The sequence below is a fragment of the Streptopelia decaocto genome (genome assembly GCF_964273445.1).
Source record: "Streptopelia decaocto genome assembly, chromosome: 4".
Classification (NCBI taxonomy): Eukaryota; Metazoa; Chordata; class Aves; order Columbiformes; family Columbidae; genus Streptopelia; species Streptopelia decaocto.
Genome location: NC_138658.1, coordinates 75468264 through 75494897, shown reverse-complemented (window position 1 = coordinate 75494897; position 26634 = coordinate 75468264). Strand labels below are relative to the sequence as shown.

Sequence of the window (26634 nt, the reverse complement as noted above, 5' to 3'; positions counted from 1 at the left end):
AGCTGGGAGGAGTGGCTGACACGCCAGAAGGCTGTGCTGCCATCCAGAGACCTGGACAGGCTGGAGAGTTGGGCGGGGAATAACCTGATGAAATTTAACAAGGGCAAGTGTAGAGTCCTGCACCTGGGCAGGAACAACCCCAGGTTCCAGTATAGGTTGGGAAATTACATATTAGAGAGCAGTGTAGGGGAAAGGGACCTGGGGGTCCTGGTGGACAACAGGATGACCATGAGCCAGCACTGCGCCCTTGTGGCCAGGAAGGCCAATGGCATCCTGGGGTGTATTACAAAGGGGGTGGTCAGTAGATCGAGAGAGGTCCTCCTTCCCCTCTACTCCGCCCTGGTGAGACCACATCTGGAATATTGTGTCCAGTTCTGGGCCCCTCAGTTCAAGAAGGACAGGGAACTGCTGGAGAGGGTCCAGCGTAGGGCAACCAAGATGATTAAGGGAGGGGAGCACCTCCCTTATGAAGAAAGGCTGAAGGAGCTGGGTCTCTTTAGTTTGGAGAAGAGGAGACTAAGGGGGGACCTTATTAATGTTTATAAATATATAAAGGGTGAGTGCCATGAGGATGGAGCCAGGCTCTTCTTGGTGGCAAACAATGATAGGACAAGGGGTAATGGGATCAAGCTGGAACACAAGAGGTTCCACTTAAATTTGAGAAAAAACTTCTTCTCAGTAAGGGTGACAGAGCCTGGCCCAGGCTGCCCAGGGGGGTTGTGGAGTCTCCTTCTCTGGAGACATTCAAAACCCGCCTGGACATGTTCCTGTGCGACCTCACCTGGGTGTTCCTGCTCCAGCAGGGGGATTGGACTGGATGATCTTTTGAGGTCCCTTCCAATCCCAAACATACTGTGATTCTGTGATACTGTAAATCTGTGTGGTTATGAAAGAAAATGGAGGGATTTTTCAAGGGGTAAAAATATAACAGAAATACAGACCAAGGGATGTAAAATGTTCCTGAAGAAGCCCCAGTGTTGTAACTGAACTGACCGGAGCATTTGGTGGTTCATCTGTAGTTCAAGCTCCGTTTCTCCACGGCATAATGGTGACACCTACAGGAGAACCCTCATCTGTTGCCTCTGCAGCCCAGAGGGGAGCAGATCACATCACATCATTAATATTAACTCTTTAATTAAGGCCGTAGGGACCATGCAAACAACTAAAATACGTATCGCACAAGTAAGCGCTGGCTGGAGAACGAGGTCATCAGCTGGATGATGACAAAACAGGATCTTGGAGCCACCAACTCCTTCCGCATCAGCTGTAGCAAAAATTTAAAAATTAAGCAAAGTAAGAAAAAAAAAAAAAAGGTAAATTTTCTGGAATAATACTTATTTCTGGATGCATCTTTCAAGCTTTGCTTAGAGTTTGCTCGTGTGTGGCTCCAGTAACCAGCTACTGAGTAAAACTGAGACTACCCCTACCACACAGGTCTGTGTTCGTTTCCCCACCAGCATTAAAGGACTTGATACAGAACCATAAAAGAATATTTTAATGTCTAACTTAAAAGTCCATAACATTTCTTAGAAAGTTTAATATGTTCTTTAAACAGAGTGAATTTTAAGAAAAAAAATGAAGTATTCTGCAGATATTATTTTTTCTGCTATTAAAGAGTGACCATTTTTCAAATTCACAGGTAAAGCCATGGAAGAAAAACCCAGACATTTTTCATTCCTTTTTTATTTTTACAAGCAATCCTGACCATTACATGAGACAAAATAACCATTGTCCAAGCGCACCCTAACGATAACCACCTGGAAAGCTTCGGTTTGTGATTTATCTAATTGCCTACAGGTGTAATTTCCCTTGTGCCTCAAAAGTCACAAGAGGACGTGTAGTTTCTGACCACACAGTGAGTATTAGACTAATGTGGTAGGACAGAACCAGACTATAGACAATACAGTTTGAGCAGAATATGGACAAGGGGGCATTATCATCAATTTCCACAAAGAGATTTGAAATATTATCATTAAAACCTTGTAATAAAACATTCAGTCTGTAGTTTAGTTCCTTTTTGAGAACTTTTCACTGTGTCCACACTGTTCAGACTTCACAAATTTCTTGGCAGAAGCTGTTTTTTCTGTGGCAGACAGATCTGAATTCGTCTCAAGCTCACCATGGTTTGTGCACAGGCAGCTGTGCAGTCCACAGTAATGACTAATTAGCTAAAACATTTATTTTGATTATATGTCCAAGGGTCTCTCATTTCCATTTTCAATTTATCAAAACATTTCTGAAAAAAATATCCCTAACGGCAAACAATGCTTTAAAAGGGATCCCCAAAGCAAGAAAGGGCTGGATCAGTCAGAACGCTACAACCACAAAGCAAGTCAAAACGAGTAAAAACTAAAATCCTTCTATTTCACTCACACCAGGACTAAACGTGACAAATGGTTTCAGATCTAACAGTGGGTGACCATCCAAAGGGCGGGGAGAAGCTTGTTCTCCACCCTCAGCTGCAAGTTCCTGCAGCACCTTTTTTGTGCTGGTACGTGTTCTGGTCTGGCTAAAAATCAAATCTAGGTAAAACACCCCAAAACACTAGTTTCCATTGTGTGGTCATAGAGCGTTGCTAACCAGCTAAAGGGAAGCAACAGGCAGTAGATACTTCATTTGGCTGGACACCAGCACAAGATCAGCTTAAATCAATTACCAATCTATAGCCGAAGCCCACCAACCACCCACGGTCCAACAGACCAACACAAACCTGATTTTTAAACAAATAACTTTCCTCTGGGGAGTTTGATTTCCTACATTTATACCAAATTAAGCCAGCTTACTACACGAGATGCAAGTTCAGAGTCAGTGTCTCTGATTTTAAGGGGCAAATTTCCTCTGGCTCAGGCCATGTCAGGATATCATTTCTCCAGCTGCTTAGAGGGCAGAGATCCAGAGGGATCTCGACTGACTGGACCATTGGGATGAGGACAATTGTCTGAGGTTCAACAAGGCCAAGTGCTGGGTACTGCTCTTGAGTCACAACAACCCCACGAATGCTGCAGGATCAGAGTAGAGTGGCTGGAAAGTGCCTGGTACAAAAGGACCTGTGAGTGTTGGTGACTGTGGCTGAACATGAGACAGCGTGTGCCCAGGTGGCCAAGATGCCACCAGCATCCTGGCTTGTGTCAGGAATAGTGTGGCCAGCAGGACTAGAGAAGTGATTGTGTCACTGTACTGGGCACTGGGGACACCCCAGTGAATCCTGGAGTGGGACACCTTGAATCCTGGAATCAGTTTTGGGCCCTTCATCATAAGAAGGACATTGAGGTGCTGGAGAGAGTGCAGAGGATGCGATGAAGCTGGTGAGGGGCTGGAGCACAAGTGTGATGGGAGCGGCTGAGGGACCTGGGGGGTTCAGACGGAGAACAGGAGCTGAGGGGAGACCTTCTGATCTCTGAACTGCCTGAAAGGAGCTTGGAGCGGGTTGGTCGCTCCTCCCAAGTAGCAAGTGATAGGACAAGAGGAAATGGCCTCAAGTTGCACCAGGGTAGGTTTAGATTGGATATTAGGAACAATTTCTTCCTGGAAAGGGCTGTTGGGCATTGGAACAGGCTGCCCAGGGCAGTGCTGGAGTCACCATCCCTGGAGGAGTTTAAAAAGCATTTAGATGAGGTTCTTAGGGACATGGTATAGTGCTGGATCTCAGTTAGGTTATGGTTGGACTCCATGATCCTGAGGGTGTCTTTCAACTGACATGATTCTATGACGTGCTACTGAACCAGGTAGCTCCAACTTGACCATGCTTCAGCTTGATTCCATACTTACACAGCCCTGAGTTAATGGTGGAGTACAAATTACTCACAAGTGTAACTTAAGTGCCATTAAAAGGGACACCCTGACAGCTGGTGTGCTTAGTGCAGCTGGACCCAGTGCAGGAATCAAAGTGCAGGTTCATGGTTTTGGATATCACAGAATCACAGAATAGTCTGGGTTGGAAGGAACCTTCCCAGCTCCCCCAGTGCCCCCCCTGCCATGACAGGGACATCTTCACCAGCTCAGGTTGCTCAGAGCCCCGTCCAGCCTGGCCTGGGATGTCTCAGGGATGGTTCAGCCACCACCTCTCTGCCCAACCTGGGCCAGGCTCTCAACACCTTCAGGGGCAAAAATCTCTTCCTCATGTCCAGCCTGAATCTCCCTCCTTGAGTTTAAAACCATCACCCCTTGGCCTATCACAACAGGCTCTGCTGGAAAGTCTGTCCCCATCTTTCTTATCGACCCTTTTAAGTCCAGAAAGGCTGCAATAAGGTCTCCCCGGAGCTTCTGTTCTCCAGCTGAACACCCCAACTCTCTCAGCCTGTCCCCAGCAGAGCTGTTCCAGCCTCGGGTCATTCCTGTGGCTCCTCTGGCCCCTCTCCAGCAGCTCCATGTCTGTCCTGTGCTCCCTGGGCCTGCAGACCACGCGTGGGCCACCCCGCGGTGCTGCTGAGGAAACACCAGCCGCCGCACCCCACGGCCAGGCCCTGCGCGGGGCCGGTTTTCCTCACAGTTTTTAATTCCTCCCTCCGGGTTCAGCACCGGCCGGGACCCGGTTCCGCGCTCCCTCACAGCCTCTCCCCGCCGCCAGGCCCCCTCCCCGTGCGGGCTGCCCAGCGCTGCGCCGGTCCGGCCGCGTCGCCCCGCTGCAGGCACAAGAAGGGCAGCCCGCGCTCGGGGGCCTTGCGGCGGGGCGGAGGGTGCCGGCCGGTGCGGGCGGGCCCGGCCGGGGCTGCGGGAGCCGCGGGCTATGGACGCTGTGCTGCTCGCCGTTGCCGCCGCCATTCTCGCCGTTCTTCTCTTCTTCGCCACCCGCCTCCGCGGCCAGGCGAGGGCAGGTGGGTCACGGCCCGGCCGGGGCTGCTCCCCGCCACGCCGCTGCCCTTCGGCGGAGGCCTGCGGGGGCGTCTCCATGGAAACGGGGTGGGAGGGGGCACCGCCTCAGGCCCGCCATGGCAGGGGGTCCCGCTGGTTCCCCGGGGATCCCTGGCTTTCTGCGCTTCCCGCCGGGCCGCGGGGAGGCCTCCAGCAGCCGGCGGGGCCTGGTTCCCCGAGGGGGCCCCAGAGTGGGGGCCAGCTGGGGGGGTTGGTGTCTGGCCGGTGCAGGGAACGTGTCCCTGAGGCTCCTTCTGCCAGCGGAGAGTGAAACCCCCCGCGGGAGGGGACGGCCCAGCCGGGCTGACGGGACCCCTGGGCCTCCCTGGTTAATGCTCCTGTCACACGTGAGGCCTGTTTTACCTTAATTTCCCAGAAAACTCCCACTTTTGCTCTGTTTCCACCTCGCCTGGTGCTGGAGGAGGTTGTGAACTGGGGCAGGTTGAGGTGGGGTGTTGCGCAGTCCCGTTCTGGGAGCAGGGGGATGATCCAGCACTTGAGTCTTTCAGCCTCTCTCTGTTTTTTTGCTGACCGGCGGCTGTGGAAGCGTCAAACCATTACGGAATTGACCTTGTGTGGGTGCAAGTTGAATATTGGGGAAGAAGTCAGATGTGGCTGTGAGCTTCTCAGCCTTCTTGTGTTTTCCAGGGGTCTCACATTCAGATGTTTAGCCAGGGCAGTCACTGAACCCTTTGTCAGTAAAACAACAGCAGTTCCAGGTTTTGGGGATTGGCTTTTATTGTTTTGTTTGTTTGTATTTGAGGGGACTGTAGCTTTGACTTTTGTTTTAAGACAGAACAAAACTCTTTAGTCTAAACACAGTTCTGCCAGTTCACAAGTGTGTACTGGTAAGGACTTTGTGTTAATTATTATCAGCAAAAATTGCTTTTAAGTTTTCCAACATGTTTTTTCTCCTGCTTTTCCTTGTATAGACATGGTCTAAATCTTCCTTTCTCAACAGCCTGGAAACTGATGACATTTTGTCAGATTTCTAGTTAGTTACCACTGAGCTTTTGGTAAAAGTGAGTGGTGCATGTCCTAGAGAAATGAGACTGCTGGAAATACATAATTTCCTGAGCTTGACTTGTATCATGACGTAGGTAAAAAAGGGACTATGGAGCTTGGGAGGATTTATTTTTCTTCTAAGTGTACAAAATTCTAACTAACTTGAAGCCTGAACATTTGTTTTAAATGGTTTGAGTTCTCAAAAAGCTTTGATGCTGTTTTTGAGCAGCTTGGTTAAATTTAGTTTACATTCAGGATAATTAAATTACTTTGAAGCATCTCTTTCAGTGGCATCTTTTTGACACTTCCACATTGGTCTTGCTTTTTCTTATTGTGATTTTAAGACAATTCCTACCTTAATATGCTGATTTCTGTCATTATAAACCCCTTTACAGCATTTCAGATTGGGGGAATGACTTTGTCCTTATACAGCAGAAATTATTATTTAAAATCATTTGGGCTGTGGTGTATTATTGTCAAAATTCAGTCGTAGATGGGGACTTGCTTTCCTTTTCTTTTGGGGAAAATGGAAGCTGCTACAATTCTGCAAGGAAATCTTGTGTCATGGAAAGGATTTGAAACCAGGGTCTCTGACCTGACCTAGAGAACTGGTTGGTTGCTCTGACCTTTTGTTTTTTTTAAATGTCTGGGGATTTGGGCAGCAGCTTCTCTTCATGCTCTCTTTTGGGGAATTTTAGAATTGTTCAAGACTTGCCTGCTTTAGCTGACGAAGGATCACAAGAAGTAAATCCTGTAACTTTGGATTTCCTTTGAAAGGTCATTTGGAGCAGCACAGTGTTTCCAGCAAGATCATGCCTGGACTTGTTCTGCTGAGAAAAACATAACGTTACTGACTTTTACAGATGGTTGGCATATCTATTTGTGAACAAGCCCTGATGTGATAAGCTGTGCTAGGCAAAAGCAGCTCCTCGGGGAAGCCCAACGCCTTTCTGCCTGTTGCGTTTTGAATCTCTTTCTCCTTGAATTTCACAGGTTAGGTCAGCGTGAAGGTAGAAGCTGCTGGATGCTGCCGGTGTGGTGGGAAGCACCACCACTGTGTGAGAGTGTGGTAGGTGGAGCTCTCCCCACATCAGTGCTCACAAACTAGTAGCTGTGTCTGGTTGGGCTGCCTCAAAACTTGCCAGGCCAGGTGTTACCCTGATGGACTTGGTTATCTGATGTAACTGAAGCTAATCTGCTGTGATAGGCTTCTTGAGAGAAAATATCTTTGCTCTGAGCAAGTGAAAAGTTGCAAAGGAGCAGATTTCAACCTAGGGGATGTAAAATTAGGTCCTAAGAAGTCTGGGCTCTGAAAGATTTTGTAATGGTATAACAGCTGTGCTCCACATCCAGTTTAGGAAAGAGCTCTTCTCTCAGAGCTCTGCTGTTCCCCTTTGGGAAGGAGGTGGTACAACCAGAGTCTCACAGTTGTGCTGTGCACTGGCTGACAAGTCAGATGAAATAATCCCCGTTGCTGCTTCTGCGCTGTGCTGATGTTTCTGAAAACACAGAGGCAGAGCTGCTGTCTCAGCACAGCAGTAAACCTTCTGGCCCCAAGAGAAAGGGATTGACTAGTTTTTGAAAGGCTGAGTTGGAAACTGGAGAATGCCTGACTTAAAATACGACCTAAACCCCTGTCTGTTATCCAGACATCTGTTTAATTTTTTGTTTGTATTTCCTGTTAATTTGAGGGCTTTATCTAATTAATTTCGTCTGGCCTGCTATTCTGCAAACCATCGAGCAACTCTTAGATCAACTTGTCTTACCTTTATAATGTTTGTCATTAACTTTCACTCAGATGGCTTTATACCACGTCTAATTAGTCCTTGTGTGACTAATCTCTGCTTGAACTGGCTAGCCTGGGGTGCCACTTTTGCCTGAGATCTCTACAGGAAAATGAAGAGATGTATTCAGATAAGGGCAGTGGCCAAACCACACCCTGTACTGCAGCAGGAGGTGAAAAAAACACAGAGCTAGACCCCGCAGAAAATCACTCTTGACCTCAAATCTGACAGTCAATCCAGTTCCAAGAAGAAGAGCAAGAGAGTTTTTAAGTATATCCTCCATATTCTGTGAAACCAGCAGTCACACCCCTCTGTGTGCAGTTCTGATCAATCTATGGTGCTTCCAGATCAGAAGGAAGAGAGCGTGGCTAAATTTCTAGATGCTGGAATAAATAGACTAATCATTGACCAGGTGTAAGTGTTACAGGCAGAGTAAATGATCCTTTTCTCCTCCCCGTCGTGAAGGATGAAAAGAAATGCGAGGACTAACATGGATAATTTTCAGATGACTATCCAGCTGAATATCTTGCATACAGAAGCTGTAGGGGAGGAAGGAAGAAAAAAGCTGTAGTAAAGCATCTCTTTTCCTACTAAATGATAATCCATAGTCTCTAGGTGTCTTCTGTTGTTTGTCTGACGTTTTGGAGATCTGACAAGTCTTGTCCAACAACTTGTGTGTTTGACCATGATATGGGTCAGGTTCAGTGGGACTTTTACTACTTTCTGAGCCCTCTCAACACTAGTCAGCTTTGAGGAATTACCATGTCTCCTGTAGAGAATTTAATAGAGAGAACAGGACAGCTTAGTTCACATGTTTGTCTCTGTGAGCGTTAAGCGCCTCAGTTTGAAATGAATACGTGGCTTATAAATAGATTCCTCTTTCACAAAATGCAAAACAGTCTCTGTTAAGCAGGACAACGAGAACCAAAAACAAGCCCCAGAATGAATGAGCGCTAGAGCTGCACAGCTGATCCGCCGTGCAGGACCAGCTTTGGAAGGTGCTGAGATAGACACTCTGAAGCTTTCGCATGGAAGGGTGCTGAGGTTTGAACTCCAGTGTTAAGGAGGAATATTGCATTTGTATAGAAAGTACTTCTGCAGACTATTTCTGGCATTTAGCAGTGTCCCAATAAGTGATGTGCTGCTTTGCCTTTGCAGTGTAATGCTTTCCTATAGCATGTTTGACAGCATTCAAAATAAGCATTATCATATAACTGGTTAGGTTGCAAAATACCTTTAGATCATTGTGTCTAACTGCAAACCTGGCACTGGCAAGTTACCACTATCCCATGTCCTGAGAATGTCATCTCTGTGTCTGTTCAACCCCTCCAGGGATGGTGACTCCAGCACTGCCCTGGGCAGCCTGTTCCGACAGCCCTTTGGGGAAGAAATTGTTCCCAGATCCAACCTCAACCTCCCCTGGCGCAACTTGAGGCCGTTTCCTCTGCTCCTGGTGCTTGTTCCTGGGGAGCAGAGCCCGACCCCCCCTGGCTCCAAGCTCCTTTCAGGCAGTTCAGAGATCAGAAGGTCTCCCCTCAGCTCCTGTTCTCCAGCTGAACCCCCCAGGTCCCTCAGCCGCTCCCATCACACTTGTGCTCCAGCCCCTCACCAGCTCTGTTCCCTTCTCTCAACTCGCTCCAGCACCTCAAGAGCTTTCTCGTCCTTCAGGGCCCAAAACTGACCCCGAGATTTGAGGTTTGGCCTCACCAGTGCCCAGCACAGGGGAATATAAATAAGACCGGGCAAGCCTTGAAGCACAATTTTCAGATCCCTGGAGCCTGCGCCCTGTGATTTATTATAGACCTGGTTTGGTCTACAGATAAAAGGGGTGGATGAGAACAAGTGGGTGACAGCAGTGTGATAGTGCAGTGACTCAGCTCAAAATGTCACGGTGCATGTTAGTGCTGGGTTTGCTGGGGGACTGCTGACAGGGTGTTGCAGCAATCCTGAATTCGTGGTGGCTTTGTTGGCCAAACGCTTCCCCACATTATTCTGTGTTGCAGCTTCTGGTGAGCTCAGTGCTGCTGCAGCTGTATTGTTATCAGTACCAACATTAGCTGCTTTGAAGCTAGTTGAGATATGCTGAGATGAGCCGTGAGCACACCTTTGATCGTCCTGTAGATGTATTCATAATGAATCTTATTTTCTGATCACAGATATGCTAATAGGAGGGTTTTTTTAGGAAGACATTGTTTGGATCAGAGCATCCTGGAGGCTTGGCAGAGTGTGGAGAGCATTTTGTGCTCCTGCTGGGACACCTTATAGTCCAGCAAGGCACAAAAAATGTGTCTTGAGTTTAAGTAAGTGAGTAGTTTTGCAGCTTTCTGTGAGACCATTTGAATATTTACCTGAATTAAAACATAGTAGGTAATACTTTGCAGGAATGAGCAAGTATCAACATACGGAAATATCAGTTACGCTTATCAACAGAATATGCAAAGCAGGTATCAAGGATGGTGATATTTTACCTTTATCTGATTGTTTTGGCATGAGTATGGTATTTGATAGCAACAGGATCATGGAGGTCTCAAAGAAAAACCTGGGGGAGGGTTTTCTACAGAGAACTTCTGAAATGAGCCCACCGGTCACTTTCCCCCATGCTGTATCTCAGCTGCTCCTCTATTATGGTATTCCTCATTTGTCAGATCTTAATTAGTAACTGCAGCAGATGCAGAGAGGATGGTAGCGGGAGCTGCAGTGACCTTTGGTGTTCCGTCTTCCCCTCCATGTGTTTGTTGGGAAATCTGCAGTTTAAATCAGCGTGGTAGAATGAAGTTACAGCTGGAATTTGTAATCCTTCTTTGCTATTCAGGGTTTGTTTCAGGTATAATAATTGATGTATTCCATTCTGAAACATGTATGCTCTGTGGTTTGGATTCAGATGAATCTACTTCTGAGTTACACAAGTACAAAATAAAAATCAGAATCCTTCAGAAGGGAAAAAGAAGCACCTCTGGATTCTTGCCTTTTGGTAACTCAGAAATTATTAGACTGCTAGTCCTACCAGGTGAAGGGAATGGTTTCCTGGCAGAAGGAAAAAACAGATTATCAGTTTAGATTAAAGAAGAATGTTTTTTTGAGCAGTTGGAGAGTGGTGTCTTTGTGGTATGGTGATTTTTTTGAGGGTTTTTGTGTGGGCTCTGTGAGATCAAATAACATTACCAGCACCCAGCTATATGTTTTTCTTTACGATGATCTCTACACTATTGCAAAAGAGACTGCTATCAGCATAAAATTTCCATTGCACAGAGCACTGTGCGGAGATAAGAAGGTTCCAGTACATGATTCCACTTAATCATGGCAAAGCAACTTTGCACATATCTCCTACCATGCACAAAAAGTTGACTGGCAAAAAGATAACTGCAGCCAGCAGAGATGGCAAATCTCTCATCGCTTCTATTTCTCTTTTCCAGCCGATGAGGAACACCAGCAAAATGTGGCGGCGGCGGTGGCCAGGCCTCGGCCCCATGAGGAGCGGGGAGACGGGATGCCGAGGCGCCGGAGGAACATGGGAACCCGGATGATGGCCCAGAGGAGAGCGCAGCAGGCAGAAGACTGGGTGGAAGGTAACGTTTGGTTCAGTTCATCTTGCAAACATTGAAACATACCTTAAAAGCAGACATAAAGGTTGGTGAAGGAGTGTGGTTGGCTCCTGAAGAAAAGTTTTCAGTGTTGCTGACTGAATCATTTGCAACTTGACTGTCATCTCGCTCGCTGTCCACCTTCTTTCCATACTTCATCACTTATCTCTAGACACCACTTAGCTTTAACTGAAGTGTGTACCTGCTTCTGTGGTGAATTGTGGCAGTTTGCTGTGCCAACAGTGCATCGCGACATATTCTTCGCTTGCTCCTTAGAAGCTGCCTTTTGCATTTCCTGCTTCGCCATGCAGGTTAAATTTGGGTAACCAGAATCTGCATCTTGCAGTAGAATAACAAGCTGTAGTAAAGTATTGGTTTCTTGCAAATTGTTGGGAAGTGTTAATTCCCTAATGCAATCTCTGGAAAATCTGGAGTTTTCTTTCTGAGAAGCCATCCAGGTGGTGGTCAGAATCAAGCTGGTATGCTGGGGATCACCACAGACTGCAGGTTGTTGACAAGTCCTCTGTTCTGTGTTGGATCTACAGTTAGTAGCTACATCTCTGTGCTGTGCTTATAGACAAGAATATGGTGATAAATAACATCTTTCTACACCCTGTAAGCCTCACTCCCATTTCTGGTGAAACTTCACACATTATTATCTTTAATCAAAGAGGCCACATCACCATGATTCACCTAACTGGATTCCTTCTGCTTTCAAATTGTGGGTTAAATGTTAAGGTTTCTGCTTAAGTATTGATAAAAGTGGGCTTTGCTTTACTCGAGTTTGCAGTGGAGATCAGGGTGTCCTTTTGGTCTGCAGAAGGTGAGAAACAGTAGGAACATGTCTGTTTGATGCCTTAATGAGGGCCTAGTTGCATTTTCTTCAGCTTTTCTCATCTTGCAGTTTGTAGAAACCATCTTGCACTCACGTTGGCCGCTAAACGTGCTGTTTGAGCTAATTGCATTCAACGGTTTCACAAACGAAACACTGACAGGCCTGAACTTTTCAACTTGGTTATTTCTTTTTCATGTGAAAACATCCTCTAAAGAAAATGGAATCTGAAAATCTTTTGCCTTAAACTCCAGACAGGGAAAGTTTGAATGCCGAAGAACAACAGTGAAGCTGTCAAAACAAACAACTTCTGTCTCTTTATCACTTTAGCAATAAAAGAATCTGTGTTGTTGAGCTTTATAAATAATTCTTTTGCAGCTTACAGTACGTCAGATGCAAGAGCTGGGGCTCTTGCATTAAGTTTTCTTGGAAATGACATCCCTGTTTTATTTACCTTTTTAAATTTCTTTTTCAAATTAAACCAACTTTTTGCTCTTTGCTTCTGTTTTGTGCTTCTGTGTGGCTTTTTATTCTTATTCTGGGATGCTCTTTCCAAGTGCCTGAGCACCACTGCACAGCAGTAACACCAGAGCCTTTGGAGACTGAGCGTAGACTTGAGCAGCATTGAGGTGTGAGTGACCAGTGGTCATATTATTATTATTAATACTTGGGATTAGACCCCCAGCTTTGCCATGGACTGGCTGTGTCTGTGTTGCAGAGCCTTTAGCCTGGCCCTGAGCTTTTCTAAGACGGGTTTTTTTTCCCCCTTAAAAAAGGATGTGTTACATATTTTGAAGCCCACTCCCTGGACATACAGCATAGGTCTGCAATCACCCTTGGAATTGTCTCCTTTATGTGGGGGACATGTGCATTTTCTTTTTCATTGCAAGATAGACCAGTTTTGTCTAATTACTCCATTTGAACCTGTTGAAATAGCAAATTATCCCTACAGCAGAGTTTTGTGTTATAAAAATCAGTTGGCTCCCATGGAAGGAGAGCCCAAAATGCCTGGGGTGATGCACAGTCCCAGGCAATGCAGGACCAGTTGGGGCACCTGGGGCTGAAGAACAAAGTGATTTGGCAACGTAGACAACAACACTGAAAACAAGCCAGTCTGGTTTCTTCAGCCTTGACTTGTAAATGTTCTTGTTGCTTCAGAAGGCTTCTGAACATCTGCAACTGAAGTGGATTTCTTTTTTTTTTTTTTTAATTGTTCAAATATTGTTAAACTTGCTGAAATGTTTTACTTGCAAGTTTCTGTGCTGCATGTGGAATTTCCACTCTGGGCCTGTGTTTAGCTTTGGGAAAGTTACTCAATCCTGCTCTGTGTCACTCTGGCTTGTGCCACAGGTCGGTGGAGGTGGGTCACACCAACCTATCACTGCAAGATTTCTAGCCCTGAACTTGGGAAGGATTCCCTGTGTTACCGTTACAAACATAGAAGCAGAGTCAGGGAGGAGCTTCTGTTATTACTGAAATATTCTGCCCATCAGGAGCTGGTTCTGCTGACTCTAGGAAAGGTCTCAAAGCGCCACTTGCAGGCTTCGGAGTTGTGGTTTGCATGAGGGTTTTCTGTTTTCCATCTGACAATCAGATTTCAATTCCAGAATGACAAAGAAAGCTTCAAGGGTAAAATAGTAGCCCACGGTTTCTGCTGCATAAGCTTGGTTTTTGTGTTATGCCAGTACTCAAATCTCTCGCAGAGTAATGGGAAAGGAACAAAAACAAATTGTGGCACAAGGATCAGAACCTTGAAAACTTTTAATTGCCCCTTTGGTGGTTGAAATCTTAATCTTATTTACTTCCAAGGAGTCATTTAATACAGACAAAGATGGTAAATAATTGTTTTGAATGCTCAGATCTACACCCATTGCCAGCAGAGCTAAACCAGGTTATAATTCTTCCTTTAGCTCCGTGGGGTAAGGCATCTAAATTACTTGCAGATTGTCACAGACAGAAAATAAACGGTGAAACACTAAATGCCTCAACTTTCCTACCAGAATTGTAACCCACACGGCGTAGGTAGGTTCCTTATTCACGGGTTCCACGTGGGCTATGCTGAGGGGGCAGCCCCGCCAGCCGGGTGCCTACACTGGCTCGGTTTGCCTGACTAATGTTTTTCAGTGGTTAGTTGAGTACTCAAAGGAGGTCATCGGTTATGAGAATATCAGCATCTATTAATATCCTCTGATGACCAAAGATTTGCTGGGGAGATGGTTTTTTATTGGTGACAAAGTAATTCTCAAAATGACTTGAGACCCCCCAAGCTGTGTTCTGCCAGCGTCACTTCCAGGCTGGCTTTAGAAAAATGGGTTTGGTTGGTTTATATTGCCCAACTTAATTCTAGTCATAGTCTTTTATGCAGCACAATCTAGGCGACTTGTTAAATTCTGTGTGTCTCGGAGGACATCTGCTCTGCACGTCATAGCAGCGTGCCCATGCCTTTCCCTGTGGAAAATGAGTCTGGAAGGAGAGTTCTGTATTCATGTGGCTATGTTCCTTCTGATAACCCAGCTAGCAGACTTAATTATCTCAGTTGCATTTTAATTTCAATTGAACCCAGACAGAAGTGGCTTTGTGGGGCTGGCTGCAGCCAAGATGCAAATAAACTCTCTGTGTGGATTTCTGACGTCAATCGTTTAGGGCAGGCGAGCTAAGCGAGGGAAAGGGGTAAACTGGAGTCTGGTCGAGGGTTGTTTGGGGCATGAAATAGTGTGAATAAATAGCATTGAACCATTTTCCAATCTCAGATCTTATTTTTATTGACCAAAGAGAATGTCTGTGGCTCTTGTTTTTTTCCTGACTGATACTCTGACTGCATCCATTTGGGACTTCGATCACCTTTGGGTACATGTTGTGTTGAGAGTTTTTATTTGGTTGCTGATCATGGGCAGGAAAAGCAGGCGTCCAGTTCTTGAGTCGAGCTTGTGCTTCCACACCTGCTCATTGTGCCTTGCACACTGCAGGGAGGTTGGTACTTCTCTTGACATTACGTATTTTGCTTCTTGGAGCAGAAAGCAACCCAGCCAATTTGATGTTTGCATAAAAGTTTTAGTTCTGTAATTTCCAATGAAGCAACAAGAAACTTGTGGGGATGTTGTCTTGATCCCACTCTGGTAGAAATAACGAGGATGATGATCCGGGGCAAACATCTGCTTGCTTGGAGGACTGTTATACCTTATTTCCGACAGTGGCTTTGTACAAACATGTAGCGAGGAAACCTGTTTGCCTCGGCATGCGATACAAAGAGTTTCTGGAGAGAGGGAGGCGTCTCCAGGGTGGTTCGGTTGGTGAGCAGGACACAGGTTTTGCAATCCAGGTTTTCTGTCGCTTAGAATGGTGTCTTGGACCAAAACTTGCTGCTGTTGATTTGGGGGGACATTGCATTTTTGTTGGCTGAAACTGGTGGGTGTCACCACACCACGATTTGGGGCGGTTACAAAGAAACAGGTTTCTCTAAGGAATGTTAGGAATCTCCAGAGTAGCCCCAATATGTTGCCAGGGAATATTTTCAAGGGTTTAGTTTTCCAAGGTGCTCACTTCCACATCCTGCAAACAACTGACCTCTCGGACTTGTTGCAAAAAGTGTTGCCAAAAATGGTACTTTGTGTGGATTATTATGTTTGTTTTGTTCTGTAACAAACAGAAAGTAAGTTCCCTCAACAGCCTATATTCATGACTGGAACAAACTACTGGCTCTTTACTTTTGATAGCAGCACATAACTCCAAAAGGGTAAATATTCCAACATCTGCAGGCTTTTAGCCCTGTGCATCTGAGCACAGGTGTAGGAACATCCAGTATAGAGAACATTGGGTTAAATTGACTTCTGCTGAATTGATAAAGCCAACAGTTTTTGACAGTTTCAGTGCTCTAGCTTCTAAAATAAAAAAAAGATAACAAGAGCTTACCAGTTCCAACATAAATTAAAGCATAGTTCCTCTCTTCTTTTGCTTGGCAAGACTTAGAGATCAGAATCTCATGTTTCCCTTTCTAAGCGTTAATCACTACTGAGGCAGAAAGCACAAAATGAATAAAAAAGGGGTTTAGAAGTTTAAAAAACCATAATATTTGGACATTTTAAAATTCCTGTCATTGCTTTATGTAGCATCTAAGTCCAGCATTCAAATCTTGCATCTAAAAAACATTTGCATGGGTGTTTCTGATAGTTTTAACAAGAAATAAGACTTAAAATGTTTTTTAATCCCCATTCGGTGGTGGATACTGAGCATGACTTAGAGAAGACAGTGTTTGTGCTGAAATGTCCCAAAACAAGAAGCACTTTTTCTGAGCAGACCACCTACCTCTCATGTAGCTTTGCACCTCCCCATACTGTGCTGTGCCAAAACATCTGGAAAATGTGTAAACTTAAAAACGCTGATGTGGTCCCATCCTGTTCTTGTGAAACAGCTGGTAATAGAGCTATATTAATTGATGTAGTAGTCGAAATAATGTTAATGCTTAATCAGTAGGAAAACCTTTCTAGTACAGTTAAACTTTAACTATTAATCAACTATGAATCAAAAGTTAATTTTGACTTGTTGCTACTCATATAGAAAGTGCCTTTAGTGTTATCAAAGTATCCACAATGTGGATCTGCCCTTGAGACATTTTGAGCGCAGATGGTGTGTGGCAGAGGTGGGTGTGTGGTTTCTCTGTTATGCCATATGGCTTTAGTCGAGAAAAAACTTCATGTCGTTTGAGTTCTGCTCAAAAGGACTAATGGCCTTTGTTTGTCCTTTTTCTGTCCTAAGCGTAGGATAGTTTTGTGCCTTCAGATTAATAAGCCAATGTCTCGTTTGGTTCCTAAACCAGATAGCTACTAAATTAAAAAAAAAATGTATTAAAATTTGTTATAACTGTACCAGCACAGGGCTGAGTTAATCATGAATGTCCACACTTCGAGATGAGGCAGACTGATTCCTTTCCAATGGCTGGTGTCACACATGCATTCCATGTTAATAACACTTATGTCTTCCGCCTTCAGGATGAACTGTTTGTTTTGGCTGCCATCTTTTCCCCCTTTCTCTTATTCTTTTTGTTAGGTACCACTTAAATAGTAAATTAAGCAGCTAGCCATGCCTAAAGGACTTTTTGTGAGTAGCCACATGTGCAGTTTGCATCCTTTTTCATGGATGGGAATCCATTTGTGTCATTTTCAAAACTTAACGGGAGGCAAGACGGGCTCTTTGATGTAGATGGCAACAGCAACTAAAATATACGATGTGGGTTTTTTCATTTGGAGGTTTTGCATATTCTGTACACAGTAGCTGGTAAATTCCAGTCCTGATAGAGAACATCCGCACTCCAGCACACTTTCCAATGGTATTGGGAAGTATTTTTAAAAAGTACTCTGTAAATTTCAAGAGATTCAAACATCTGTGTGACTATTAACTGTTTCTTCTTGTCCTGCCTCTCAGTATGTTCAAAATATTAAGGAAAAGCTAAGGTTGCCTGAAACTACTCAGCTGTCTAGCTGAGTAAAACCCATATTTGTGTAAAACAGAATATGTAAAGTGGTGTGAAAGCATTTCTGTAAGTCAGATTATTTCTGCTTTCTGTCTCTCAGAACTGGTGGGAATGCTTTGCAAGCTCCGGAAATGTTGATATCATTATATTGGACTCTGTACACACGGACCAGGACACGTTAGCGAAATTGTGACTGTGGTTGAAAGTAGCCCCATCGTGTCACATCCAAGCTGTTGAGGTGAAGAGGGTCCTGTGCACCTTGAGGTTTGATGTTCTTCATCAGCACCATATCGTGAAGTGGGAACGGGACTTTCTTGTCTTGCCAGGGGAAAATCGCTGCTTAGAAACTGCTTGTGTCAAGTTTGGAGCACTGAACTTCTTTTCCTGTCACCCTACATACATTCCAGAACTGCCACGCTTTGAGACATCAGACAAATTGTGCGGAGCAGCATAGAATTGTAGAATAGTTTGGGTTGAAGGGACCTTCCCAGCTCCCCCAGTGCCCCCCCTGCCATGAGCAGGGACATCTTCACCAGCTCAGGTTGCTCAGAGCCCCGTCCAGCCTGGCCTGGGATGTCTCCAGGGATGGTTCATCCACCACCTCTCTGGCCAACCTGGGCCAGGCTCTCACCACCCTCAGGGCAACAGTTTCTTCCTCATGTCCAGCCCGAATCTCCCTCCTTGAGTTTAAAACCATCACCCCTTGTCCCATCACAACAGGCCCCTTTTAAGTACAGAAAGGCCGCAATAAGGCCTCCCATTTAAACAAAACTACTTTTTGAGCTTCAGCTGTACGATGATGTCTGATGTCATTGGGTTCCCCAACTGAGTATTTATACAGACTGGCCAACCCCAGTGCTCTGGGTGATGACAAACTGCCTTCACAAGTGAGCACAACAAATTGAACATCTTGCATCCTATTTGAAGCACAGAAGCTGATGGAGCACGTGTTCCCAGGGACTGACCCCCTGTTAGGTGGGCTTGTGTTGGCAACTATAAATATGTGAAAAGTGATTGGTAAAAGCTGCTGAAACTATGGGTTCTTTATGTTAAATTGAGTATTGCTGGCTGTGTGCAGCATCCACTCTGCTTTTGATGCAGCTATTCTGCTCTAATAACCAATTCATTCCATAAATCCTTTTACCACGTGCTTATATTCTCGTCAGCATGTTCAGGTTTATTTAGCTCATATTTATTGCAGCCAGGTTTAGTGCGTTGTTGACCTTTAAAGCTCTGCTGAATCACGGGCTGCGGCTGCACCGCTGCCTCTGCCTTTTGTTGGATGTTAACTCCATGCTCTGGAAAATGCTTGGAGGAAGTGGGACTTAAGGGATCACATCATATGCTTCAAAGGGGAGGAAAGTAAATGCAACTGAACAAAGGAATGTTTGATCCAGGACTGGAAAAAGACTTTAAAAGCTTTGCTAGACTTCTGCCTGACCTCTGCCTCAGGTGCTCTTAATATAGATGAAATCTGAGAAGCGTTCCGAGCCTCAGCTTGAATTACGTCATGGATGGTGTTTTATACTTGCGATGTTTTCCTGAAATAATTTTCTAGCTAATAATACCAGCGTTGAACTGTTAATTTTGGAGTAATAACTGCTGAAGCTGGGTTGCTCACCCGTTGTGTTTGGAACTCCCCTCGGCCCGGTATTTAAAATATAAACAGTTATTTTATGCTTCAGCAAAATTGTAGAAGCAACTATGTCAAGTCTGAGTGGCCCCTTTTGCTCTGTTTGTTTGCGGTGTAGGAAGGGGGAACCCTTTTGATCATCCCAGTAGTCAGATACCAGTAATTCTCTGAAGCCCAATTCACCGAGGCTGCCTCAAATTAACTTCCATATTCTGCAAACAGCTCTGTTATTTGAGAGCCACCTACACAGCTCTCAGTTACATTTATTTCTGATGATGTGTCTCAGTGGCTTAACCATAGCACCATACTCTGTTCTGGAATTAGTAAAACAAGAGTGTCCCAAACCTAATTGTACATGGAAAAAAAGGGTGGGTCTCGTTCATCCATATGTTCCTTTAACAGCAGCTTTTTGGGTTCCCAAAAAAAGGGGGCCAGGCTCTCTGGTTATCAAACATGATTGGCTTGTTTATCTTCTAATTTCCTCTTGTTAGCCCAGTTGCAGAAACCAAGGCCTCGGGGGTTGTGTGAGTGGAGAATGGTTTGTTTTGTTTGTTTTTTCTCCCCCAGTGTTGATGGATAAAACTTAATAATGGAAGAACTTCCCCTGCACAGTTTTCCCCTTCTCCCTCCCTAAACCAATGCTGCATTTCAGGAATACAGCAGGACCTGGCAGTGCCGTTCATCAGGTTACCCAGCAGACTCCAAGTGCGTGGATTTGCATTCAGCCTCGAGCGTAACAGCACTGTGGGTGCTGAAAGTGGAAATTATTTCAGCCAGAAAGGGATCCGTGCATTAAAGATGTTTCATTTTGATTCCGTTATCCGATTCAGATGCGTGAATCTCTACATACTGTGCAGCGTTTCACGAAGTGAGCCGGTGGTTTCTCTTTGAGTGTTCAGGTCAATCCACAGCTCTTATGTTGTAGGATCAAGGACTAATTTAGATCAGCAAATAAAGAGGCCAAATATTCATGGTTTGGGGCGAAGGGGAGGAAATAGCAATCTTTAAAAACTCTTTAGTCTTAGTACATGGGTGAGCAGAAATACATTATATTTGCACACCGTCTGGGCGTGACGCTTTCCCATTCCACAGTTGCAGAAATCATCTTTAAAAACAACCAGCTGTCGTACAAGAGGGAGCTATTTACATGTAGTTTTGTTGCAGTCAAGCCCAAGATTTGCATTGCAGGGATTTTGTTTTCCTCCTCCCTAAAGGTTGGTTATATTATATCAAGCTAGAACTAGTGGGTGAGTAGCATGCACCTGAATCCCACTTTTGAACTCAGCCCGTTGTGCTGAGCTTAGAGGTAACTGGGAAGAAATTCTCTGCAGGTGGGTGTTAATGACAACCATTAGCACATTCTGTGTATGAAAGAAAGTCTACTTTGAATTGTGGAAAGCAGAAAAAGTTTATGAAAAGCTTTATTCCAAATGATCATGTAAATTTTTACCTCTGGCTTCACTTGAGCATGTGTTTGCCTTGTTACTTTGTGGCTTTGGCAGTCTGGTGCTATTTCTTTTTTGCTTTTTTCCATCTAATAGGTCTTGTCTGAAATGTGTGTGTGTCTCCTTTTCATCTGCTGCTGCTTTCTTAGGAAGCAGCGAAGTTTCTCGAAGGGACGTTTTACAGGCGATGTAAAATTTGTCACTTATGTCACATTGCAGAGGAAGATGATGCTGAGGAGGTGCCAGAATTTCAGGTGTCTGGGAAAATCGGAGCGAAGAAGCAGAGGAAATTAGAAGAGAAACAAGCCAGAAAAGCACAGAGAGAGGTAAGAATTTCCTGCCACGTCTAGAGCTCGGAGCAGAGCTTGAATAGCAGCTCTCGGCAAAGAACTGGTGATGACAGACACCCCAGAAAGGTAAAGACAGTGTCATTGCTACAAGGGTTGTGGTTTTCTCTTAAAAATTTAAATTGAGCTTTTTATGTCGTATCCCAAGAGGACCGTGGAAAGTCGTGTCTCGTTTTCTTTCCCTGAGGTTCTCTGGCATTCTCGTGGGCTTTTTACTGCATGTTTCCATTGGTTTGCAGTGCTGTCTCCCCTTAAAGATACACTCAAGCCCACATCACATTGTTGTATCGCTGGGGCTGTGACCCAATCCATGGGCAGTTCTGAGCGGCGATTTTCATGTGCTCTCAGAGTGCAAAAACTTTGTATGGCTTTTTCTGTGTTTAGCAGCATTTATTGTGTTTATGGATTGGGGGAGATGAAAAGTAGATCCTGTAATCCACTGAAATCTGTGGTGCAGACAGATTTTAAGTTTGGCCCTTAAACAGAGACCGAGTATGCAGAGCAAACACACTGTAACTTTTTGGTTGTTCTTGCTCAAATCTGTGCATAAAAGTACTTAAATACTGTTGCACTTTTTCCATTTTGCCCAGCATTTTGCTGTTAATTCCAGGGAAGCAGCAGGCCTTTTGAATCTTAATTTCTGAAATGTGCTCGTGGATGGCAGCAGGTTATACATTAATTCCTTTTAGTTGTTCTATATATTTTTTTGCAAGTCCTATATTATTCTGTAACTTGGAACATGGGCTTGCAAGAAGTAGATAAAACTTATACAGCCTTTGCTTAACAGAGGCTGGAGTGCAGGGCGGACTTGATACGTCTTACAAAAAGAGAGGTTTTAGGAAACTACTGACATTTCTAATGCGTAGAGGTTCCAAACAAAGCTTGTGAAATCCAATTTTGAGAGGTTTAAATCCAGTTTCTGCTTTCCAGAACAGATAAGGCAGTTGATAATAAACTTGATTATTATGTTATATATAAACTTCCATTACGGTCCTTTTCTCACTCATTCTACGCTTTAACCATTTTGTCATTACTTTCCATATTCATTCTGTTTAATTAGACTCTTTTTTGTTGTGGAAAATTTGAGCAAAGTCGAATGAAGTTAGATAAGTAGCGGTTGGCGGAGCGAGGAATCTTTTGTTTCATTTTAAAACATGCTGATGTTTATTTTCCCGTGTAGACAGATAAATTCCTCGCTTAGGGCCTTTGCTCTGACACATTTAAAGCCACAAATCCTCCATTTGAATGACTTCTGCTTGTTCTCTTACTATATTTTCAAACTTAAGTATCCTGAAGAGACTGAATCTAAAAAAAAATCTCTAAACAATACACTAAACACCCTTTTATATATTTTCCCCATCTCGCAACAATCTCTTTGATAGGTTTGGTTTAAAAACAAATTATAAAATGATTTGAAGAGAGCTTTTCCTTTAATAGATTCTGCCCAGGTTAATGATAGATTTGAATGTACCTCTCTCCTTAGAGTCCATTCTAAGTAAATTTTAAGTGTGGAGAAATGGAATGTCACAACACTTTATTACATAATATCACTATAATAATAAGCTCATATGCACATTCAAGGCTTAAACCCTCATTGAGATGCAGATAATGCCAGTGAGAAGGGTAATTTCTAAACCACAGTGTTAAATGTGCTACAGATCAAGGTGGGGGGAGTTAAATGATAATGATTTTTTTATTATTGTCTTTACCGTTTCTTTCTGAACATGCATCTAGGAAGACATTAAGAAACCCCCCATCGTATCACAATATGAAGTTTGAAAATGTCTGTTCAGGAAGAGTAATGGCTTCGGTTTGGGGTGTTTTTTTAGGCTGAAGAAGCAGAACGAGAAGAACGGAAAAAACTTGAGTCAAAAAGAGAGGAGGAAAGGCGGAAAGAAGAGGAGAGAATACGTCTGGAGGAAGAACGGCAGGTGGGATTGGTGGTATTTGTAGATGGAAATTTTGTACAGATTTGCCTTTGAGATTGATCTATGCAAGTTCTCTGATCAGCAGACCCCCCTTTGCCTCTCGTTTCTCTTTCTACGTTTTTTAATTTGGCTTTTTTTTTTTTGTTGCTCCATTTGGTTTGAATGACAGTAACGCTCAGTTATTTGAACCGTACATCCCAGCTCTGTTCCTTCCAGTGCTTGGCAGAAGTGAAAACTGCTCCAAACATCAATGCACACACAGCAGTGAACACCCACCCACGGCCGAGTCCAGCGCAAAATGAAACCCAATCTCCTGATAGTAAATCTGCTACTGCTGCCAGCCAGGGTGACAGATTGTTTGCTTAACTTGTTATGTTGACAAACGTAGCTGATAAAGTTGGCCATAAATTTGTCTGGCAGGTGTTGAAGTGCACGTACGTGAAGGAAGGAGTTGTCGCAAGAGAAATTTTGGGGGTTGCTTGCTCGGTGGCTGCTACGAGTAGTTTGGTTATCACAGAATTGTAGAATAATGTAGATTGAAAGGCAACCGTCTGCTCTGTTCTGCTCAAACCGTGTCCAGGTAGAGCAGCTTGCTCAGGACTTTGACTTGGAGTGTTGCTTAAGGAAGATGATTTTGCAGCTTAACCAGGCCCCTGTTCCATCACGCTCATTTGAGCTGCTCCTGACAGCTGTAACCAGCCGGGCAGAAAGTGAGACACATCAGCATTTTGCAACTGTTGGGTAAAGTTATATTATATTATTCTAATTATACAAACGTAGACGTGCTTCACAATTTAAGATTTCTAAACTATGCATACAAAGGTGTGTGTTAGCAGGAGCGAGCCAGAAAAACAGCTTCTGTGCAACTGAAATGCTTTTGTTGGATACAGTGAGGGAGGCCAACTTATTTCGGAGCTGCTTTTGGGTATTTTGGGCATCAGTGCTGCTGGTGAAGAACCGAGAACAAGCTTCACGCTCTCTGCTGCTCGAGCAAGTTGTGTGGTAACTTTGCAATGTGCTTCTGGAGGCGAGGACCGAGGTGTTCTGCACAATCCAGTGCTGAATAATTGCCGTCCCAGGGGAGCGGAGCCCCCAGCTTTCAGCGTGGATTTTCTGGGGTACTTAAACATGTGTGGAAATGTGTGTCTCTGGTTTGTAATGAGCAGATTTATTTTAATTCATTCAAAGCGTGGGTTGTATAAGTAGAGTGTGTTGCTGATAACGTTTTGAAAGAGGAAAAGGCAATTTTTCCTTTCCTCTGTTGGGGGCACGAAGGCAGGATAAAGCAATTTTAATTTTTTCCATACGTTACACATGTAGATTATATCCATGAGATCTTATTGTAGAATGTACGTTTACTTCTGGGGTTATCCGTCCTAAAATCCTATATCTTCTGAACATTCTGTCGTTTCCTTTTCATCAGTAGAAGGCCCTTGAATTTCAGAAATCAAAATGGATGAGGAGAATGTCAATACTACAACATCAGGATGTGTAGCATGGTCTGAGACTTTAACTTGTAAAGCAACTTGAACAAACTTCCAGGGGACCAATTATTCTACAGCTGCCCTTCTGAGAGAAGTGTACAAAGTGAGAATTACACCTGGTAGTAGGCAAAGAGTAAACCCTGAGGTTGGATAAGGGATCTCGGTTAATCCGAGTCCCTCCTGTGCTTGGGCCAAGGTGTTTCCTACCAGCACAACTATCAGCCTTGGCGTCCTGTGGATCTGTCTGCTGCGTTTCCCCTGCCCACACACTTCAGTAGCAGCAACTTCTGGTCCCTGTGACTACTCTGCTTTGCTCCTGAGTATCTCCCGTTTCTCCCAGTTCAGAAGGAGGCAAGATGAGCTCTAAATCGTGGCATCTATCGCCCATCCTGCATGCCGTGGGGCTTGGCATAACAGGTAACTCAGACAGCAAGTTTCCTTCCAGACGTGGATTAATTCCAGTGTTTTTTTGCCGCCCAGTCCCTTGATTTCTTTTTCTTTTAAATATATTTTTTTCCTAGATTTCTGCGAATTTAATATCCTTAAAACCTGGTCGAAATGAACCAAATGACTCCAATACCCCATGGGGAATTAGGAGGCTGCACTGGCTCGATGACTGTTTTAAGTGTCACTTCCTTTAGAGGAGGCTAATGAACAAACTTTCCGTTCCTTCCAGCGCGGTAGCTGAATTGCTAAATAAATTGCAGTTGAGCTCAGGCAACCTGCTGGAAAGAAGCTCTAGAGGACAGAGATGTTATCCTGTTAAACGCCTCCAAGTCTGACCTGGGCTTTCACAGTGTGGCTGAACAATCAGGATCTGTCAGGCACAGTTGAAAAGTTGAGGAGAAAATAAGGGTGAAATTCTAACTAGGGGTCTCTTCACACAGAAGGTACTTATTCATATGTTTAATCTTTTTAATCCTGAGTATTTTGGTTGAATGAGGAAAGTTAGGTTATGGTTGGACTTGACGATCCTGAGGGTCTCTTGGAACCAAAGTGATTCTATAATTAATAGGAAGGGGTAAGTAAGGGTGTTGGAAAGTGTTTCCCAGAGTGCTGGAGACCCCCAGGCTGCAGAGCTCTGGAATCTCTTGTCTGCTACACAAGGTGACACATGAGACTCATCCAGCAGTGATAATGTGGACATTTTGTCAGAAAGCTCAGTGATAAAAGAGGAATATAAACGAAGGCTTTGGTGTCTTTATTTTAGGTTTTAAATGTTGTGCTCAACAGTCCCAGGGGGTGCTTACTAGAATTTTGAAAATTGCTCAGATGCCTAAATCTAGTTTGCTGTTCACTTTCGGCAATAACTTCCTTGGCTACTGAAATTCTGTAATTTTAACCTTTGTTTGGTTCATTTCTTTGTTCTTTCCAGCAGTCATTATCAGGGCAGCAAACCCAGCTACATCACAAACGTTATTCTGCTGCTCAGGGGAAAGTATTTTCAATATTTTATATTTTCCTTGTGTCTAAGACAAGTCAATAACCCAGTAGCCGCGGAACATTTTGAGCGTGGGTCGCAGTAAATGTCTCTGACAATATTTAATGTCCATCCTCGGCTGTTTCTAGTAATTTTAAATCTGTCTTCATCTAGTTCTTTAAGTGGAAGCAGAACAATTCAACAAATTGTACATGTTTAGGCAGCGTTGCTTGAGTTCCTGCTTCAGTCAGCAAAGAAAACACTATTACAGGGAACTTGGTAATAACAAGACTTCGGCGGTTTAGTCTTGACTGGGTGATAGGAGGGGAAATAAATAGAATTAATAGAGACTCGATTACTGTGCGTGTCTTTATGATCACAACATCCTATCTTTGAAATCTTGTTACAGACTGATTGTCTGCTGTAAAAGATGCTGCCTCTCTCGTCTGGGCCCCTGTAAGCGATAAAGGGATCATTAAATATATTGTGTGTTTATAGCTCACATAGGATAAAATGGCATTTATATGTTCCTCTAGGGAAAGGACTCTTTATTTCCACAAGTAGCACTTTGTCATGAATAAGCCCTTGTGGACTGCACGTGATGATACTGTCCCCCCGTGTAGGTTAGGAGATCGAAATGCAAAATGACAAATGGTAGCTCGAGAAGTGACTGATAGTCATGACATAACAAACAGAGGGTAGCTGGTTGTATGATTTTTGGAGACAATTTGATAACTGTCCTTCATAGCATCCCATAAAGCACAAGGATTTTAGAGTTTATCACTAAAGTTTGTCTGAGAAATGCTATGGTTGTCAGATAGCTTCATTTTTTCCCTTCCTTTTCCAGTAGATCAGGG

The 26634-nt window shown here is 44.2% G+C and overlaps 1 protein-coding gene across 2 annotated transcripts in view; it reads left to right on the top strand.

Annotated features, from left to right (window-relative positions):
- Nucleotides 1-4646: 4646 nt before the first annotated feature.
- The window catches only part of DDRGK1 (DDRGK domain containing 1), a 38605-nt gene continuing 16617 nt past the window's right edge, over nt 4647-26634 (top strand). Inside the window, exons 1-4 of one of the 2 annotated variants that reach the window (XM_082050788.1) lie at nt 4647-4814; nt 11054-11206; nt 20818-20924; nt 22775-22876. In XM_082050788.1, the coding sequence (XP_081906914.1) occupies nt 4727-4814; nt 11054-11206; nt 20818-20924; nt 22775-22876 (450 nt within the window). In that variant the 5' untranslated portion in view covers nt 4647-4726. The remainder of the gene's footprint in view (nt 4815-11053; nt 11207-20817; nt 20925-22774; nt 22877-26634) is intronic. The other variant, XM_082050787.1, reaches the window with a different exon arrangement.